Here is a 19,701-nt window from a genome sequence, read left to right on the forward strand (position 1 = left end):
ACTGTCTGCATTGAACAATACACTGTGAACACTGTATTGAACCCAGTAACCTGGTAATCCAGGGGGGAATGTGGACTCCACACTCACAGACTGTGTGTGTGTGTGTGTGTGTGTGTGTGTGTGTGTGTGTGTGTGTGTGTGTGTGTGTGTGTGTGTGTGTGTGTGTGTGTGTGTGTGTGTGTGTGTGTGTGTGTGTGTGTGGCTGTCAGCAGGAAGCAGAGCCAGTAAAACATTCATTATTTTGTTCATTTGGAATAACCATACGACGGTAAAAACCCCAAACAGTACAGAGGAAAATCTTGGAAAATTGGATGTCAGATATGGAATATTTAAATTCATACCTGGGGTTTCCCATTTCAAAGTAGGCTATTATTTTATAACTAACTGGTGTACAGCACACACACAAGAACATCCTCAAAGCAGGTGGAGTCAAAACAGTATTGCGTGACAAGGTGCAGACTTTTATAAAGGTGTGGGTTGGTAAAAAAAAAAAAAACATTTTCACAAAGGCCTGCTTTGAGAGACAAGCTGTTTGGTCAGGCACATATCAAATCTGTCTTTTGGATAGAAAACTTATCACCATGGAGCCTGATGGTATACTGAATGGAGACCAGGTAGGCAAACACAGCTTTGTCCGCAATGAATTAATTTGAAGAAAAATATTTTTTTCATGAAAACTTTTAAGAGGGAAATAATAGTCAAACAACTCTCAAAACATGTATTTTTTTTCCAGATTGACTTTCTCTCGACTGTGTACATAGTGTTACTCACTCCCAGGTAATGTGCTTTTTCAATTGCATGCTTGAATTACATAAAAATGTTCTGGTTTGCCAAATGAGAAAAAAACACATTTACTTGTATTTTCTTTCCTCCAGTCCAACAGTTATTGTCTTACATTCATAACTTGGAGTTGGAGCTCACTTCCTGCAAATATGGATAACTTAACCCTCCTGTTGTCCTCGGGTCAAAATGACCCGCAGCTGTGTTCAACCAAGTTCTATTTTATTTTCATACTTTTTGGGATCATTGGTGACAAGGAGGCTGTGAAGGTTTCTTTAAAGAATGATGACCAATGATCCCAAAAAATATAAAAATATAGAAATAAAATAGAACTTGGTTGAGCACAGCTGCGGGTCATTTTGACCCGAGGACAACAGGAGGGCTAAAACGTTCTTTTGTGAACACTCAGACTGTAACTTGCTGTACCTGTTTGTCTTGTAAGAATGAAAGTAAAAGCCAAAAGAGAGAGGACAAATAGGTTAAGGAGAAAATGTGGGGTCTTTCGTTCCTCTTGTTAGTTTCTGTGGAAGAAGAGCAGAGCTATGATTTTCGCCACATTACAGCTTTGATACAGGTGTCACATGTCTGAGATAAGCTGTCTTTCAGACAAAGATGTCTATCTTGTTCTCAGACACTGACCTGTACAATAAACCTGTCCAGGTTCAGTGTTGATGTGGTGCCAAATTACAAAATACCTTGTTTATTTTAATCTTTTCACACATGGTGAAGATTTTTGACTGAAATTAGCACATACTAATATAATATTTTGCTGTTATTTAATAATGCACATATTTCTGATTTATTACAGCGTGATCGGGAGTTTTTCTGTCCTTGTGGTTTCCATAATTAGATGGAGGCATTTGCAAGAACAGGTGAGTAAACAAATCTATTATTAAATAAACGTATGATAGTTTGTTCATGTTGGTGAAGCTTTGCGTCTTGTCAGTGCCAGATCTAAGTGTTTGAGTTCAGTGGCACAAAAGGTTGCATAACATTTGTTGTCTTTTGTTTTATTATGTGTAACACTATTTTACTACAATCAGCATCCTTCATGTGTATGTATTTATTTGCAGGTACACCTCCTGGTACAGCTTGCTCTGGCGGACCTTCTGGCTGCTTTGATCCTGATGTCCACCAGTGTTATGAATATAGTCCGCAGTGACAACAGTGTAGCCATCTGCCAATACAGCCTACCACTGTCACTGGTAAGAAACAAGCTTATGCTCCTACAAATAAATCATTTACAAGATGGTTTTCTGGTGAAGGAAGAGTTTGATCTTAAATGAAAAAAAATGAAAGTGCAGAGAAGAAGAGAGTGGGTGAGTGTAAAAGCATCCACTTGGATTTTGGTATTTCCCAGTTTAAGTATATGAGGTTTTCAAGGTTAAAGGTTCGATTATGAATCATATAAATGCAGCATTTCACGAGTCATGTGGGAATATGTCATGTCATTCTAGCAGCAAAACCTTGTGTCCTTTAATTGCATCTATAAAACAAAGTGGTAAGCAGTTTTGCTTCGTCTTGTCAGTTATGCAAATGTCTCTACACTCCCCTCTGTTCGACAGGAGAAGCTGTATATTTGATTAATTATTGTTTTAGCCGTCACATTTTAGAACTGTTAAAATTTTTGGCCAAGTTTGTTGTGAACTGGATCAACTTTAAACTTAAGTTTTCTAAATTTTCCGTCAACATTTTTACAATCATTTACAAGTATTAAGAGAAAAGTAGATATTGATTTTACATAAAACAAAAAGACAAGAAAAAATAATGTAATGTAAGTACAAAAACGGTGTTACTCATTTTTTTTCACTTCACATTGCAGATTTCTTTCAAAATGCAGATATGGAAAACAATCAGTCTTTTGAAACTTAAAAATGTAAAAATAATAGTCAGTTTACATTTATGAACTGACTGACATGGAATTGAAGTCCCCTCCAACATGAGGTTAATGTTGTCCCTTGTTTGGTAACATGGCTCCGTTGCCTCAAACAGATGGAGAATCTTTTGGCTCCAATAGGCTTTACAATGAAGTTGTTACAAAAATGTCCTTGTATATCTTAAAGGTTAATGTAAAATAGCAGTAACAGAATGTTTGAAGTGAAATAAAGCAGCTTAGCAAAACTAAGCTAAATAATAAAAATGTCCTCAGAAAGAATCATAAAAATTGTGCTAATAAAGATGAAGAACAAATGTCTGAACTCAGTCAAAACATTTCAGCTGGCCACAAACTATAAATAAACCTCTTTGAAACATTTTTATGTTAATGGAGCAGGGAATGGACTTTTTCTTAAACTCATCAACATTTTTGCAAGCGTTAAAGACATTTAACCGAGCCCTGTGACATTCAATGTAAAGTTTGAAAATATGAGTACCTAGTCATAACTGATCAGATATAACCGATTCATCATAACCACATAAACTCTTACATTTTGAATCATTCACTGCATTCTGTTTTTTCTGTTCCAGACCTTTTATTTCATTTCATTTCTGCTGGTGGTCGTTTACGCTTGGAAGTCGAAGAATGCAATCCAAGGATGGAGAGACAGACCAGCAGATGATGGGATTGCACAGGTGAGGCATCATCTGATTTTGTAGTTCATTACTTACTCAGAATCTTTCTAGATTCTGTAATATTATTTTTGCCCTTAACTGTCCTGGTTTACAGCACAGAAGACAAATGAAATCTCTACTTGTGTATGCCATTGTGTGGTGAGTTTGTCATCCACCTTTTTTTAAATGTTGTATAATAAGTAACTCATCCGACTTTATGGATATCTTCTCTGGTGTGAACAATTAAATCATTTTTCTCTCTCTGCCCAATATTACAGGTTGATCCCACTTGCAATATACTTTGCATATGTGCTCACACCTTTTATAAAAATGACCTCGCTGATTCCAGTCACCAACAGATCACATGGCGCATTTATCCTTAATGATAACACATACTGCACCAGGTGAGCATCAACCTCCTCCAAAGTTTCCTCTTTCAAAGAAGTTGCAGTAGTGAATTAGGTCTGTTCCCTTGTGTTTCTGATTTTTGTGATTTATCTATTCTGCAGTTGTATTTTGTTCCTGCATGTCTGGAGAGATTCCTGCTCCGACCCTGTGAGTATAAATCTGTATTTCAAACACTTTCTTTTATCTAGATTTCTCATGTATTCAGTTGAATTTCTGGTGTTTTATTTCTCAGATACTGATTGGTATTGTTGCATTTTGTATTATATAAACAGGTCATTATATTTTATTATTAATAGGGTAGCAGGACAGTTTTTAACTAATGAGCAATGCACATTAGTATTAACATGATTTTCTTTTCTTCTTAGGAGATAATCCACGATACTTTCATCAGAGTTTTTCTTTTCTTTATGGTGATACCAGTGATTGTGTCTTGCTCTGTAAGTCATTAAAAAAAAAAAATCACATTATTGTAGCACAAATACAAACAATGTTTATATGCAGTTTTCTGCTGATATAGCTGTAATTTGACATGGATTACGTATTTACATGTAAGTAAGCGGACTGTAATAATCCATCTTTGTTTTAGGTCATTTACTATAAGGTTGGTAAATGGTATGAAAGACATGAGCAGGAGGGCCTTTTTCCTGTGGAGGGAGATGGACGTTCAAGAAGGAGATTCAGAAGGGTTATTTCTACAGCAAGGAATATGGTGATGGTCATCTTGATCTGTTGGACACCAGGTACACACACACACACAAACACAAGCATGCAATTTTAAAGCTAATGTGATCATCAACTTTAAATCAACAGCATTTGGGCATTCAAACAGATTAATGCCCTACTGTTTATTTCTGCCTCCTGTAGCTCTTGTCCTCATTCTGCTGTCCACCCTCATGATACGGACAAACATTGAACAAAGCAGCTTGTTTGGCTTTTACATGATGCAGGTACATTTAAGGACTGACGTCAGAGGAGAAAATACAAATTTTATCTGATGGCTGAGTTGCAGGTTACAGTATTTATTTTTGCTTATTTCAGGCTGGCAGTGTGTCCCTACAAGGTTTCCTGAACAGTATGGTTTACGCCTGGAGACGGCCCAACTTCACAGAGGCCGTTCTCGGGGAGAACACACCACTGGTAGCTTATGACCGCCTGGCCTTTTTTGATGAATCACTGAGGAGCTCGTCCTGATTGCTGACTCTGAGAGACATTGTGCTGCATCACAACACTTTGGCTTTAGGGAGACTGATGGCCTGCCTGCACACATCACTACTTCATGACCGTTTAGGCTGAAACACTACATGTTCTCATTTATGGACTGAAGATGGGAGAAATGACTACAAAATAACACAAAAACTATTTAAACAAGTTACAACTGATGTCATATTTTTCATTGCAGTAACCGATTTTGTCGTGTTTTAAGCAAAGTCACAGTACCAAATAGTAACATACTGTATGGTAAAAATTGGGACAAAAAACACTTTTAGATAAAGTGTATTATTGTATCTTATTTATACATTTATATGAATGCTTGTTTTATCAAATATTTTAGAGATGCCATTGAAAATGACAGACTTATTGGTATGTGTGTGATTTGTTTTGTATTGTTTTATCATATTTATTTATGTTGATCAATAAGGTGTTTTTTTAACCACTTTTTATTCAATCATCCATCACTACTTTGTAGTTCAAGACAAGGATTATGTAAAACCTGTCAGCTTGCCTTCTTTGCAGTCACTTTTATGTAATTTCAGAAGCTTGTACGACCTATAATGTGTTGTTTAGTCTCAGGAGTCGATGTGCTGAGGAATGCTGAGTTGCTGCAGGCAAGAAAAGGAAACCTGAGTGCCACAGTGCTTTGTCATGCCATGTGTGCAACCTCAACTGTTAAGGTATCTCATAAAAAATAGTACATGTTTGTGCAACTGAGGTCACACGCAGGACATACCTGATATAGGGTTTGTTCCCTCACTCCTAAACATAGCTTGGCGAGATCAGCACACTCTCCTGTTATGAATGTCTTATACTCCACGGTCACGTGTAAACCTGTGTCTGCATGAGTCAAACTCTCAATTGTTGACTGAGTGCATGCCAACCTGCTGCTCCTTATGTCCCTGATCACCACACCTGTTATGCTGTAAGCTAAAGGTAAACTTGATTTTCAGCTGTTCTCCGAGTTCTCTTTCTGAAGGCCAAATACTTATCAAGCACATAACAAAACATAAACTATTCAGATTTCTTTAGTTTTTACACATTTTATTGTGTTGTAGATTTATTCTTAATGAATAAAACTGGCAATTTTCCTCTCAATTTACACTCAATAGCCCATACTGATAAGTAAAAGCCTTTTGTTGAAAATATATTAAAAATCAAAAACTGAAATAACTCATTCACAAAAGTATTTAGACTCTTAACTCAGTACTTTTTTTAGCTGCTTTGGCAGCCATTACAGCTCTTCTTGATAAGTATCCACTATTGTTGCCCACCTGGACCTGGGCAATTTATCCTATTCTCTTTCTGACAAATCCTCTCCAGATCGGATCAGATTGGACGGGAAGCCTTGGTGAACTGACATCTTCAGGTTTCTCCACAAGTGCTGTATGGAGTTTAATGCCAATTACTTTTATAGATTTAGTTTCCCTCTGTAGATAGTACCTACTTTGTGTAGCTAGTCGTCATAGTAGTGCTGCATGAAACTACCGCGAAATCAGACACACTCGCTGGATCCTTTCATCAGTGACCATACATAATAACTTCTGCACCTCCTCATTTGACAACTGTATGATTTTGTTGGTTGCCATTCATCAAGTAGACCAGTCACATAAACAGAAGCTAAATCACAGTGTTGATTCTGGTGACGATTCTCTTTGACTCTTTGATTTCCTGCAATCTTGCCATGCCTCTGCCTGTCTTCTGCAGTACTCTGCCAGAAGAATAGCCCCCTGCCCGATCCACTCTCATCCGCTAGCTGGTAATTCTCCACTCACCTGCAGTCTGCCGCTCCTACCTCGGAGCTACTACACTCACCTCTCTGGACTCCAGATCTTCCAGACCTCTGGCTTGACCTGTCAGCTGTCTCTCACCTGCTCAGGCTAATCCCAGGACTGACTGGAGAATTCGTGTCTTGGGAGGATTCATGGCTTGGGTTTTTGTCCTGGCATGCAGTTGAGGAGAGAATGACGAACACCTTGGATGATAAGTTGAGCGATTATCACAGTCAAATTGTCAAGTCATTTATAGAAATAAAAACTCATGCAGCCTGTGTCACCTGCACCTATTGTGCTATATTTCGATTTACTCTGAGCCCTTTGCTATCTGATCTGACCCAGATATTCTGCCTATTCTTGAATATGAAAAATTGTCTGTGCATAACAGTATTTGATAAATCAAGTTACTTCTAATACAAGGCCAATTTATGGAAGCATTTGGGTCAATCTGCTGCCCAAATGCAAAACTGACACATTCACATTATTTATCAGCTGTTTGGTCATATTTTTATTGTATTGGTCATTTGTAGAAAGTTGCCAAAGCAAACATTATTTTGGGATTTTTTTTTTTTAATTTTTTATTCTTGAGCATATCAGAACATACTTCAAGGTCAAACATCAGGTGCGCAACCGCAGCAAGAATGCATGGTCATGTGTTTGTCTGTGAGTATGTATAGTTGCTCCATTAATTATCTGCGCGGTGAATTTCCTGAATATGATAAATGAACAACACAGATTTGCTGACTAAACTTCAAGGCTTTATAAATGTGGTCTGTGCTCCAGCTCCAAGGTTATGTAAGTAGTTTAGCTGAACACTAAGCTGTGCTTGTGTGGGTATTTCAGAGACAGTTCTGTGTTTTCCAATTACAGTATAGGGAAAATGTTCACATGAGTATATCGTCATCGGGATACAACACGTTAAAAATGTTCTGTTATTAGATAGGTGTAGATTATGCTTTAATTTACCAGGAAACCCAATCTAAAGCCTAACCTGCTCAGATCAACCTTTGTGTCAAGGTCATTATACTTACACTTTTCTTTTCATTTATATTTCTGATTTAATTATTCATTTTCCAAATATTGTTCTTGGTTATTAACCGCAACCTATAATCCAAATTGAGTCGGATTCTCTCCACTAAGTAAGTATACATCTGCTAAACCAAACTTCACTACAGTTTGTGTTTACATTCAAAAAGAAAGCGAGACAAAGTTTCCTCGTGTTGGATGAGAATAAGTGTGGTTTTGCTCGCTATAAAATCAGATTATATAATACTTTGACTCTGGAGAATGTCCAACCAGCATACCTGTGTGACTCACCTTTTAAAAATGTCAAGATTAACACACACTTCCTCTCTGTGAAGTTGAACTTACTGTTAGCGATTTATTTTCAATACATTTATTAATTGTTGAAAGAAAAAATGAGATGTAACTTTTCCATTGCAGCTTAGAATATAATCACACTTTGTCTCGAAATCTTTTTTAGAACCTAAACACTGATTTACTTCAACAAAAGCTTTTTGCTTTACAGTAAAATGTATTAAATACATCAATAACACAATACACAGCATAATTATTTCTCGTCACTTTTACCACAATGATAGTACCCGTCGGCTGTTTTACTGTCCAAGCAGATCTGGCAGTTTTTGATTATCTTCCGTATAGTTCCTGAAGCACTGATCTTTAACAGAGTTTATGATTCTCCAACCAGGAGTCAAGTGAAAAAGTGACAGGTAGCAGTAAGTCTCCCGTCTTCTTCCTCTGTTCTTTAAATCTGCAGAGTTCAGCCCCAAAATTGCCACAGAACTTGCCGCACCAAACTCGCCCTTTCTTTTTAGAAGTCCATGGACAACGATCTTTGTTGAGCCATTTCATAGTTGCCTCTTCGGCTTCCTGCTCTTCGCACATACGCATCATACCTTCCATCCTCCTCTTCATCTTCGTCCTCCTCCATAACTCTGTCCTGCCGAAGTGCTCTATCCCCCATACCATGATGGCTCTGCATTCGGCCCGGTATTATACTAGGCCAGCTCTTCTTCCGCAGACTGCTGTTCAAGTCTTTGAAGGGAGGTAAGGCGCTCTTGAAGTCCTCTCTGAAAGGCGGGAGCTCCATGGATCCCCTGCCCAGGCCATGTGCACCTTGACTGGCTTTGATGGAGTTGATAGAGGCCTGAGAGCCACAATGGTGTTCGTGAATGCAGCGTGAGGATCTTCTGAATGCGTGTAGGGACTGGAGTTCCTCTGATAACTCCCCGAGGTCCCCAGACATCTCCTGAAAAAGGACAATGTTTTTACATTTGGAATTTAAAAAAGAAATAAGCACGTACAGAAAATTATATAGGCTATCAAATTAATCCAGTTGACCTTGTCTCTGAGAGTGAAGAGCTCGTAGTGCGGAGGGTCAAACACCTCCTGGAAGTCAGCGCGATGAAAGAGGTTGTTCTTACGTACCAACACCTTCAAATTTTCGAACACACTTAATGAATTTGAAAATTCTACAGCAATATTCTGTGACCTGATATCAAATAATTACATTAATTACCTTTTTACGTGGCTGTTTGACTTGTACCAGAATGGAAACAATGAGGAGTAACAGCACCACTCCTGTTGACACACAGATTATTGTCCCATGGGTCTTTGTGATCTGGTGAAAAATACCTTTGTTCTTTTTCTCTGGATGACAAAGATGAAGAGAGTGACAAAGATAATTAAAATATGAGGGACGTTAGGAGGTATTGAGACTACATAAGTCATTTACTTGTTGCCACTCGTCAAGGCAGTCTATATCTTTGATTGCCAGGAACAATTTGGAGCGTTCACTAAAAACCAAAGCAGGGATAAATAGCCACCCCAACAATTGAGGTGCTCAAGTTTCACTTATCAACCAAAATGTCTTGAAGGTCTTTTAGTTGGAAAAGTGTCAAAGATGATGAGATTGTGATTTTCCTGCCAATAGGACTGCACTGTCAAAAATGTACCAATACTTATTACTCTGTAATATCAGGGTGGAAAATAACAAAGAAGACTTGCTGAGGTCTGTACGAGTGTCCCAGTGCAAATACTTTGTCGAATTATAGTCACAGATCCTCAAGGAGGCTGAATGTGACATAGCAGAGTCAGACATGACATGCATCACAGCACTACACAACTCATTGTAATACGGCACAGCACAGACTGGCGGATCAAAGAAAGTATTCCTGCCAAGTGTCTTGGCAGAACTGGGGTACCTTTGCAGTTGCTCTCATCCCAAGGAAAGACACAGTTTTGTATGCCATTGCACACCAGAGAAGTGTTGATGCACATGTTACTGTGGCAAAAGAATGTGCTGCCTGTACAGGGTGCTAAAACAGAAACACAGGTGTATCAGTATGTGAGGTATGCAGACCAGCTGACAAAGCAACCCACTAACAGTGAGAGGTAAATCTTAGCGAGAGCTGCGTAACTGGAATTACATCTTTAAAATGCTTGATAAACTATGGAGCTGTTCTTTTGCTTAGCGTTATTTAATATCTTAGTACATTATTTAATTTAACTAAAACCAAAAAATTTGTCTAAAATCTGCAATGATGAATGGCAACCACAGGGGAATGCTATAACAAATCTGTTTGCAATCATACATCCAAGCCACATGCTGTACTTGCACTGTCACAGCTGCAGAAAATAAACTGAAAGCACATCAGAAAAATGTTTAAATGACGGAAGATAAGAATAATCTGAACGACAAACTCACGGTCAGCGAAAGAAGTGAACAGCATCCGGAAACGGCTGAGACGGCTTGTCTCATCGGCCCACATCCTCACCACTCCCACGCCAGTGTCTAGCATGACGTCATTTGCTACTGTGCTACAAAACTTGGCCTGTAAGAAACCACACATCATTTTCTATGATAGCTGTGGATGCGCAGTCTCATTGAGGCCAAGGTTTTTAGGACGGGTGCTCTATATTTCTGATTCAAACATGATATTAAAAAAGCAGTAAAGTGCTTCATGCAAAGAGACTAATTTTACAGTCTAGTGTTACATATATATTACCTTTAGATCCTCAATGGCATTACTGCCATCATAAACAGCCACAAAGTTCTTCTTACATTCATTTGAGTTTTCCATCTGGTATTCCAAGAAACGCAGATAAATCTGGAATAATTAATGAGAGGGAATACACTGTACATTATGTTCAGTTTTCAGGTATATTTTTCTCCTGTCGTGTGAAGGCATCACTGCACTAAAGGATCAAATCTAAATCATTCTGAGTCAGCTCTACTGCATGTGTACTTATGTAGACTTTTGGATTATCGACGTATATGTTTATACTTTATATGCACATATACAGTTTGTCAAGTCATGTACAATTAGTAAATGTTTAATGATAAAAGTGTAAAGCCCATTAATCGAGGGGTTTTGTGACATGAAATTGAAGACCACATGCTTTGTCCTTATGATTAAGACTAGGAATACATCAAAACAGATGTGGAGTGGGTGAAGATAACGCAGGATGTGAAATGAGCTGCAGGCTGGAGACTCATCTTTCCAACCACTTTACTGTGTCATTTTGCACCCAATGAGTCATTTCCCCTGTTCTCAACTTAATTTTGTGGGATTTTTTTAAATTTTTCCTTTATTCTCACCACCTTTATTTAACTTTCATTTTTTTCCTTATATAATCATCCAGTTAACAATAATATTGATAAACATGAAATTAAGCTCAAACTGCTGTTGAGAATTAAATAATTGGCAATACTGTAAATGTAAATCTAACATGTCACGTGCCACTTACCCTGTTCTTTGCCGGGGCTCGTATAGTCCAGATGCAGTCCACTGCCTGTTCTGGCTTCACTTTGTATTCCTCCTCCACCTGACTGGAACGGATCAGGCCATCGGCCCCAGACAGCTCAAACTGACAATCTGACTCACGGACAACAAGAAACAAAGAGGCAGAGAAAGTGGAAACATACAGGAGAAAAACCATGAGATTAGGTCGTGGTGGTGAGCTGAGATCGACATGAATTTGCATCACATAATCACAAAAAGATGTACAAAGGAAGTTGTTTTCAGTGGACATGTGGTTGCACTACCTGGGATGGGGTTTAAAAGTCCTCCCACATGCAGATGAAATTCAGGATCTTTGGGGGAAATCAAAAGACAGACAGTGACGTACAGTATCAAGTGCATTCTCACTCAGTGTAGACATTTAGATGGCTAGTAGCAGCAAATACATTTGATGGAGGCATTATTTGAGCAGACTGGATGAACATTCAGTTTATACAGGGATAAATTAACCATCCCACTGTTTTATTCACCTGCAGTGAAGCTGTACTGGACCTGGAAGCCAGTTCCCTCCAGCTCTTCATCACTGAAGAAGCGGATCCACATGAAGCGTCCGCTGGAGTGGATTAGTCCGGGACTGGCTGTGCCACAGAAGCAATTGATGAGCGGCGAGAAACTGAAGGGACCATCCCGCACCTCGATGTTGTCGAAACGGCACTCAAAGGACGCCTCGATATGGAAGACCTCATCAAACAGCAGCTCTATCCTCTGGCGAGGCAGGGCTGTGGACAGACTGGCAGTGTGTCACTTCTACTGCCATGGAGGTGATTTAGGGATATAATACCACCAGAGAATGGACAGTGCAGTGAAAAACGATATACTCCTTTCAAATATTTCTTAGTGTTGCATATCTGAGTTCATAATTACTGTAAATCAGCATGTTTTGTGGGCGACAGCAGCAATAAGAAGGGAACTAAGGCACAACCAAGTTTGATACGTCGTTTAGTGTACAAGATAATGAGGTATACATTCGATAAAGTTATCTCCTGATAGCTTGTTTGTCTTTAGTTTGGACAGATGTTGCATAAATATAATCCAAACAACATCATCAGTTTAGGATTGGAAGGAGGTAATGAGGGAGGCAATAACAACAGCAGTTTGAATTATTGATCACCTTATACACTGGCCATATGAAACAATGTTTTTACTGGTGTCATTGTCCCATCCATCCATCCATCCATCCATCCATTATAAATAGCCGCTGTATCTTGAACGGCGTTGTGGGGGCTGGGGGAGGGGGGGTCGGACTACGCTCCAGAGTACCCGGAGAGAACCAACGCAGACACAGGGAGAACATGCAAACTCCACACAGAAAGGCCCCAGGCCGGGAAACGGGCCCGGAGCCCTCTCGCTGTGAGGCGACAATGCTAACCACTGCACCACTGTGCCGCCCATCATTTATTACCAATATTTACACAACAGAAATCTGACCCAGTTCAATGTCATAAATCTGCAACGTTCACAAAATTTGAAACAGGAGCTAAACATTTTTTCACAGGAGTGAAATGATCAGGCTCAGGTGCATGTTGTTGGTTACCTTCCAGCACGTACAGGCACTCCTTATTTGGTGGGTACGTGTTCGGGTAGTTTGGGGAGCTGAAGGTGCCACCCTCTGTGTTTCGTACCCAGTTTCCACAGTGACGAGATTGCTGCGGTTGTTGAGAAGGTTTGACTCCATTTGATCCTGCACCTCCACCTGCATGTGATATGACAGCTTAAGAGGTACATGACATTCTGACAGTAATGATACAAATATTTGCTGTACAAAGACAAATGACACCTGAACATTATACCTAATTATATTGAGTTATTTGTAGTCCCTCAGTCCAAAAAAGAGCAGTGAAGATAACAATCTTACCTTTAATCTTTTGTGCCAGAGCAAATCCCTCCTCAACGAATAGGAGAAATATCCAGACTGTACAAAAAGCCAACAGATATCACAGTGAGGAAGGGCACAGTCGAGGAAGAAAGGAGAGAGACAGAGAGAGAGCGCTTAGCAGGATTTGTTCGTCTGTGCTTGTTGTCTCTCCCTGAATGTATATAAAGGGCCGGGGGTGTGGAATTCAAAGCTTGACAGGGACAGAGTAAGGTCATGCTGCTTCTACCATCTGTTTGCTTAAGTCTTACTCATATTCCTGCTTTCCTTTTTCTTTTCAAGGCTCATATGTAACTCAGTGGATGAGAGGTGGGACAGTTGAGAATGTGCAGTCTGCTATGATGCTGTTCAAGGACGTCAAATGGTAAATAAAAAAAAGCCATGTGTCATGAAATCACACACACATTTGCACCTATTACATAAAATGTGACCTAAATAGACCATCCAGCCCAAGGGCATCAGGCTACAAAAAAATTGCTTTGAGCTTTCACCAAAGTGGCATTTTAGGATGTTGCAGTGAATGTCCAGTGACACACTGCAAGACACAAAACAGCAGTGGATATTTGTACAGCATGTGGGCTGTATCGGCTGAGGCAGCTCGTGACCTCTAACGACCAATTTAAAACTTTTAAGACCTTTTTCCAATCATTATTAACATGATGCCAGGCTTACAAGCCTACAATATGATTTGTCGTTGATCACTTATTTTCTGTTTCTAATTTTGTTTTTGTTTACAGAGCATTCTAAATGCCATATGTCACTGTTATATTAGAAATGAACACAGAATATTTTTTGAAAAACTTTGGAGCAATACTGATATCTGAATGACTTCCTTCAATGACCAGATGGTAAAATGAGGCAATTAAGCTCAACTGTCATTCCACCATATCTACACCTGACTGCCAGGATACTGCATGGCTGAAGCAAGGTTTTCTGTGGGTTAAAATGCCAAAGAATCACTTCCTCAGAGCCCATATTCAGCGTGTTTGGAGGAGGCACTGAGGCGGCAGCAACAGCACCAGCAGCAGCTCCAAATCCTCCTCCTGTGCAGGCACGTAGGCACCACACTGATGCCAAAAAAAAAAAAAAAAAAAAACAGGGAAAGCAGATTTCCCACTTTTGGATTCCTAAAACATCTTATTGCAACATTTGTCTTAACTTCTACAAACATTGTAAAAAATATATATATTTTTTAAAGAGTGCAGGGAGAGAGCTGTCACTTCAGCACCGTGAATTGTTGCACCAGAGATACTTACAAAACAACATTCGTCTTCCTGTCTAAAAAGTGTCTCCAGGAATTCGATTTTAAAAACCCACACACGGTCGATTTTTGTTTTTCCTTTTGCAGATTGCAAACCCGAATAAAGGTTTGTCAACAACATAGCTGTACAAACATGTCAGAAGTCTGCCAAGAACATCTGGAAAAAGGTTATAAAAGATTAGAAAACCCCGTATATGTCACTCGCCCTCAGAAACAGAAAGAAAATGCCCAAATTCACCAAACGCCCTAAATTATGCAAATATGGATGATCTCACTCACCTGCCTGCATCGTTGTAGCTGGACTCCGTTTTCTGAGTTATGATTTCAAACTTAACCCACTGTGTGTCCCTCACATCTCCGTTTAAGCCCAGTGGTTCGGATTAGCGCATGTTGCATTTATAGAATCCAACTTTCACCTTTTCATCCTCATGTTATTGGTCAAAATCAAAGAGAGTCTTTGGGGGCACAAAACAGCTGATGAACTTCTGACTCATCATCAGTCTTCCCATAAAGGACAAAATGTCATGAGCAGAGTTTTCCAGGGCAAAGACGCTGTTTCTGCGGAGCTCAGTGTGCATCAGGCGAGACTCGTCCTCTCAAATAAACGGATGATCTGTCTGCGGCTGCTCGCGGTTTTAAGATTGAGCTCAGTTGGCGCGAGATGGGGGAAGATCTGATTGCGCATGTGCATCATCCTATATGAGTATGACTGATATGGTAATCTTCCCATAGCCTGTTTGGCACAGCCATTAATTAAATTGGGAATTCCCTTTTTAAAAATGCAAATAGGTGATACAGGGCAAGTGTCCAGAAGGCAAATGCTACTCTGACACACACACAGAAACACACGCAGGCACACAAGGGGGGGGAAAAAATGTCCCTGTGCATTTCTATGCAGAGCAGAGAGGAGGACACATTCCCTGTAGTCTTTTCTCCCTTTTCTCCAAGGACACTCATCCCCTAAAGCCAAAAGAAAAAGAGCTTGGCTCTGGCGAGAGCTGTAGAAAGATGAAAATGGAAGCCAAGAGTTGGTGGGATGGAGCTTTTCCTTTGATGTGTTGCCATTTAACAACCAAACCTGTCACCATGTCCACTAGCAGATTTGTGCCCTTCTAGATGATTGTAATTGCTTTAAATCAGCAGCTTTGCTCTCAGAGACGGACAATGTGCTCCTGGCAGTCTCAGACACTCTTACTTTGACAGAGGCCTGGGTGCAAATTTGTAATTTCTTGCCTTTCACACTCACACTTGGATAGTCGTACGCATGCATAAAATTGTATCAGCAAAACAGAGTGAGTGATGGTGCTTTTTCTGCCTGTGAATTCAACTTTTGATTTGAAAGTGGAGGATTTTCTCCAAAAGTTCTCTCAAAATTACACAAAGTACAGAAGTATTATCGGCAATTATACTGGACACTGTTTAAAGTATATCAAAAGTACCTGTTATAAACTTTATTAAAAAATAAATCTTATCATTTTGTTAAGATTACTATTGCATAAATATTCAAGCTGCATCTTTATGTCAGTAGGTGCAGATTATGTTCATTTTGTTGCCTGTTCACCTCCCAGTAATAGATTGCTATGTTTGAGAGTCTTTGAGTGTCTGACTTCAGTTCTTTGTCTGTCTTTCTGTTTGTGTTTTTGCCCAAGTTTGGATTCTCCACCAGCCTCCATCTGTTTTCACTGGCCCGGTGTATTTCTTGCAAACCAGCCTTTTACTTTGACTTACTGCCTCAGTTTTATGCCTTTGAGTCATCCGTCTGCTCGCGAACCATAATACTTAGTTAAATTGCCCCCCTACTACTGTAGTTACTGAAACCAAGTGGCAGATGTGGTGTCATTATGGGCTGCCTTCGTTTTCGCGTGTGTTATCAATATTGACAAAATCTAACGTATTATTAGTGTTTTATTTTCTGATGAAAACCTCCCCTGTTCGTCTGGATTTCTGTTTATCACATAAAACATGCAAATACACAGCAGAAAAACAGCAGACACCACCCGCAAATCACAAAGCAACACATCCCAAAGCCGCAGGGCTATATTCTCAGTCTCCACGGCCATCATTATTCAGGAAGGTGAGACAAAGTTATCTTCTGCAGCAACAACCTCGGGGCAAATTAATTCAACAGAAGATGAGCACACGCGCTCACAAGATATCCCCATAATTGTAAAGTTTCGTCATCTGGGCCTGTGTTTTAAAAACGACACTATTCCCTTTCGATTGATTATGAAGTAAAAGTAGTCTCAGAGATGCATGACTCATTTATTCTCCGGAATGTGTTTTGTTGGGAAGGAGTCCTGCAGCTCCAAGTCATCCTGAGCTGTGTGACATTTGAACTGCAGTGTGACTGGTGGTGGTCAACATGTCTATGAATTCCTGCAGTTACTTTCAGGACCAATTGGTTACTCTCACTGTTGTTACTCTGTGTCTGTCTGTCACTCACCCACTAAAACACATGCTAACTAAAACACATACACCTTTACCACACATCAAGGGTATTCAAATCTGCATCTGTTGCCACGACAACCGGCCAGATGTCTTGCCTGCTTCCTCTGATCAGAGACCTAGAAAGCAGAGGTTTTAGGCGGTTTGACAGAGACGAGAATCAAAGTGGAACAAAAAGTGTGCTGCTGCTGCTGCAGCTGCTATTGGAGGGGAAGCTTTGTGTTGTAGTCACCGAACGCCAGTGGAAGTACTTTGCTGTCTTTTAACCCCAAGTGTGTTACTGTACTGTGAGAAAAGCTTTGGGGTGTCCTTAAGATTTTCTCATTTGCATTCACATTACTGCAGTGCTGTGATATTTTCTGATCTTTCAGATTATTCTGCACTATACAATCAGTGTGCTGGATGTGCGTGGGCTCTCTCTGTTATTAACTAATCAATAAGCTAATGGGGAAAAAAAGCTCTTGTATGATATGAAAACAATTTTGGCAAAGAAACTGATTTGCTTGATTATACATGTACTGAATAAAAACAAGTTTGCAGTTCTCTGGACATTTTGTAATTAAATTCAACTTTGCAGGATGCTATTATAATTTATTTTGGCAAAACAATCACATCTTGAGCTCATCTCAATCAAATGCTCTGGAACACCTAGTAATGGACTCCTGCCTTGAGGCTGTTGCCAACTGCTGTGTCCAAGGTCATCAGTGACATGTCAGTCTAAAGTTTTGAGCCAATTCGAACAAGGAGACTTCAGCATGTTTAAAAAAAATTGGAAATTCAAACATTCATAATTGTATGAAAAACAGTAACATCCCTCCAACAGCTGTAGATTAGACTCATGAATTACATGGCAGAAAATAAGTTAACTGCAATGTGAAGATATCAGATGTCTTTATGTAATGTCACAACCTTTATGGCCAACAGATGCTTAATGGGAAGCAGGGACAGAAAAGTCCAACTAAAAAAGAATAATGAATCCTAAATTGTTCATTTGAAGGGCCTGGACTGTAATTAGCATTTTGATTAGAGTCTTAACCACGCAAGTGATTGCTCTTATTAGCGCATACTTAAGGATGAAATTTACATCTTCAATTTGGCAGAGTCTACGGTTGAGTGAGCCAGGTGACACTGCTTGATGAAATCAACTTTCACTCCTTTCATTCCTCCTCCCCGCCCCGTTCCCACCACCACCACCACCACCACCATGTTGTTGTGAGTGAAGACATGCCTATACTGTCTGCATGTGTTAATCTGAAAAGAACAATGAGTTTTCGAGGAAAGTGTCAACTTTAGGTCATGGATTACACAGCAGGAACTTTTTGTTCAGTTCAACAGCGACACATAAAAGCGGGGTTAACTGGTGCTGGTGGCTCTTTCACCTCTCCCAAGCATGTTGCTACCACAAGAATACCCTGTCTGGCCTTTATTTTTTACTCTTTTTGTGCCACTGTTGATCTGTAAAACACAACAGATTGACGATTTTAGAAAAAAGCACTTTTATCAGCTTCCGAGGAAAAGTCATTAAGACTAGCCTGTGATTGGTAAGAAATCCCTGTGGATTTGGCCTATCACTGTTGATGAGAAAGCACAGTAGCCTACAAATCCCGACTTTAATAGGGTGGAACAGATTACTCCATCCCAGTGACTCCTCATTTATCATCACATTTTTTATTTTTATTTTGTTCTCACACATTTTAACCCCTGGAGATTTTATTGCTTTCTGGGCGTTGAATGTTACAACTGTAGATTATGCCACAACTAATCACCCTCATGCACAGTCTGCTGTGTTAAATCCTGAATTCAGCTGAGGAGACAAACACGGGTCAACTGGTGTGGCAATAGAATTTTGTTTCCTTAAAGACGTGTGCGTAGAAATTGTTATCTGCACAAAAATATAACTTGAAACTTAATCCGATGGTTCCTTACGCAATAACCATCTTTAGGTACAAAGCCACATGGTCCCTGAAGATCCAACCGCTGAGAGTAAACAACTGTCCAACCACAGGACAGACTTGGACATATGGGATATAATGCAGCCGGAAGAGCTGATGCTAAACTCCATCTTTATCTCAGGCCCGTATGACAACAGATTAGAAGAGGAAGGAGAAGTATGAATAATGACCTCGTTAGACAAATGTCAGAAACCCACCCATATATGTAAGCCTTCAAAACAACACTAAGTAAAATCCATTGTAAGATAAATTTAGCTGGTTACTAGATTCTTAGCATGCTATTTCTGTTTAATCCCAGTTGTGTGTGTTTATGTTGTCAGCATTTCTTCTCCTCTCTAATATGTTTATGGTCATCTCCGGGTCCCATAAGATGCTACATCTCCCCTAATACAAATTCACATGTGATTTGCTGTGTGTAATGCCCCCCCCCCTCCCCATATCTTCTAAGACCAAATCATCTGAGATAGAAGCGATCATACGTAAATAACCACATAATTTCTTAGAAAACTCTACACTTTCCACCAATCTGCCATTTGCGATGTTACATGTATAGGAAGTTGTGTGCTTTATGCTTATTTATCACCAAAACGTAAAAAGTAAAGATACCACATGGCCATCTCCA

The 19,701-nt window shown here is 39.6% G+C and overlaps 2 protein-coding genes across 2 annotated transcripts; one reads left to right on the forward strand and one right to left on the reverse strand.

The window, feature by feature from the left end:
* The first annotated feature begins 531 nt into the window (after positions 1–531).
* On the forward strand, positions 532–6,580 carry LOC138628225 (transmembrane protein 116). Its single transcript, XM_069711131.1, has 12 exons — positions 532–614; positions 734–777; positions 1,589–1,652; positions 1,854–1,985; positions 3,247–3,351; positions 3,446–3,489; positions 3,609–3,734; positions 3,840–3,885; positions 4,104–4,175; positions 4,325–4,478; positions 4,603–4,685; positions 4,777–6,580. Exons 1-12 carry the CDS (start codon positions 582–584, stop codon positions 4,927–4,929), a joined length of 1,056 nt encoding a protein of 351 aa, XP_069567232.1. The 5' UTR covers positions 532–581; the 3' UTR covers positions 4,930–6,580.
* Positions 6,581–6,834: 254 nt separating this feature from the next.
* Positions 6,835–15,215, reverse strand: neto2b (neuropilin (NRP) and tolloid (TLL)-like 2b). Its single transcript, XM_069711194.1, has 12 exons — positions 14,962–15,215; positions 13,404–13,460; positions 13,083–13,241; positions 12,019–12,267; positions 11,794–11,841; positions 11,496–11,623; positions 10,754–10,855; positions 10,453–10,579; positions 9,950–10,063; positions 9,265–9,326; positions 9,087–9,179; positions 6,835–8,994 (listed from the first exon to the last, which is right to left on the reverse strand). Exons 1-12 carry the CDS (start codon positions 14,969–14,971, stop codon positions 8,557–8,559), a joined length of 1,587 nt encoding a protein of 528 aa, XP_069567295.1. The 5' UTR covers positions 14,972–15,215; the 3' UTR covers positions 6,835–8,556.
* Positions 15,216–19,701: the final 4,486 nt, after the last annotated feature.

Source organism: Brachyistius frenatus, unplaced genomic scaffold, assembly GCF_029030835.1.
Source record: "Brachyistius frenatus isolate BFR_SWC_R1_liver_20210118 unplaced genomic scaffold, ASM2903083v1 Contig_97, whole genome shotgun sequence".
NCBI classification, from domain to species: Eukaryota; Metazoa; Chordata; class Actinopteri; family Embiotocidae; genus Brachyistius; species Brachyistius frenatus.

What these genes read in the sequence shown, in the direction of transcription:
- LOC138628225 (XM_069711131.1), top strand. Translation starts at nt 582, where the DNA reads ATGGAGCCTGATGGTATACTGAATGGAGACCAG. An exon ending in ATAGTGTTACTCACTCCCAG is followed by an intron (nt 778 to 1,588) that starts GTAATGTGCTTT and finishes GATTTATTACAG; the next exon opens with CGTGATCGGGAGTTTTTCTG. An exon ending in CAGTGATTGTGTCTTGCTCT is followed by an intron (nt 4,176 to 4,324) that starts GTAAGTCATTAA and finishes TCTTTGTTTTAG; the next exon opens with GTCATTTACTATAAGGTTGG.
- neto2b (XM_069711194.1), bottom strand. An exon ending in TCTGGCACAAAAGATTAAAG is followed by an intron (nt 13,242 to 13,403) that starts GTAAGATTGTTA and finishes TATCACATGCAG; the next exon opens with GTGGAGGTGCAGGATCAAAT. An exon ending in GAGCCCCGGCAAAGAACAGG is followed by an intron (nt 10,856 to 11,495) that starts GTAAGTGGCACG and finishes TAATTATTCCAG; the next exon opens with ATTTATCTGCGTTTCTTGGA.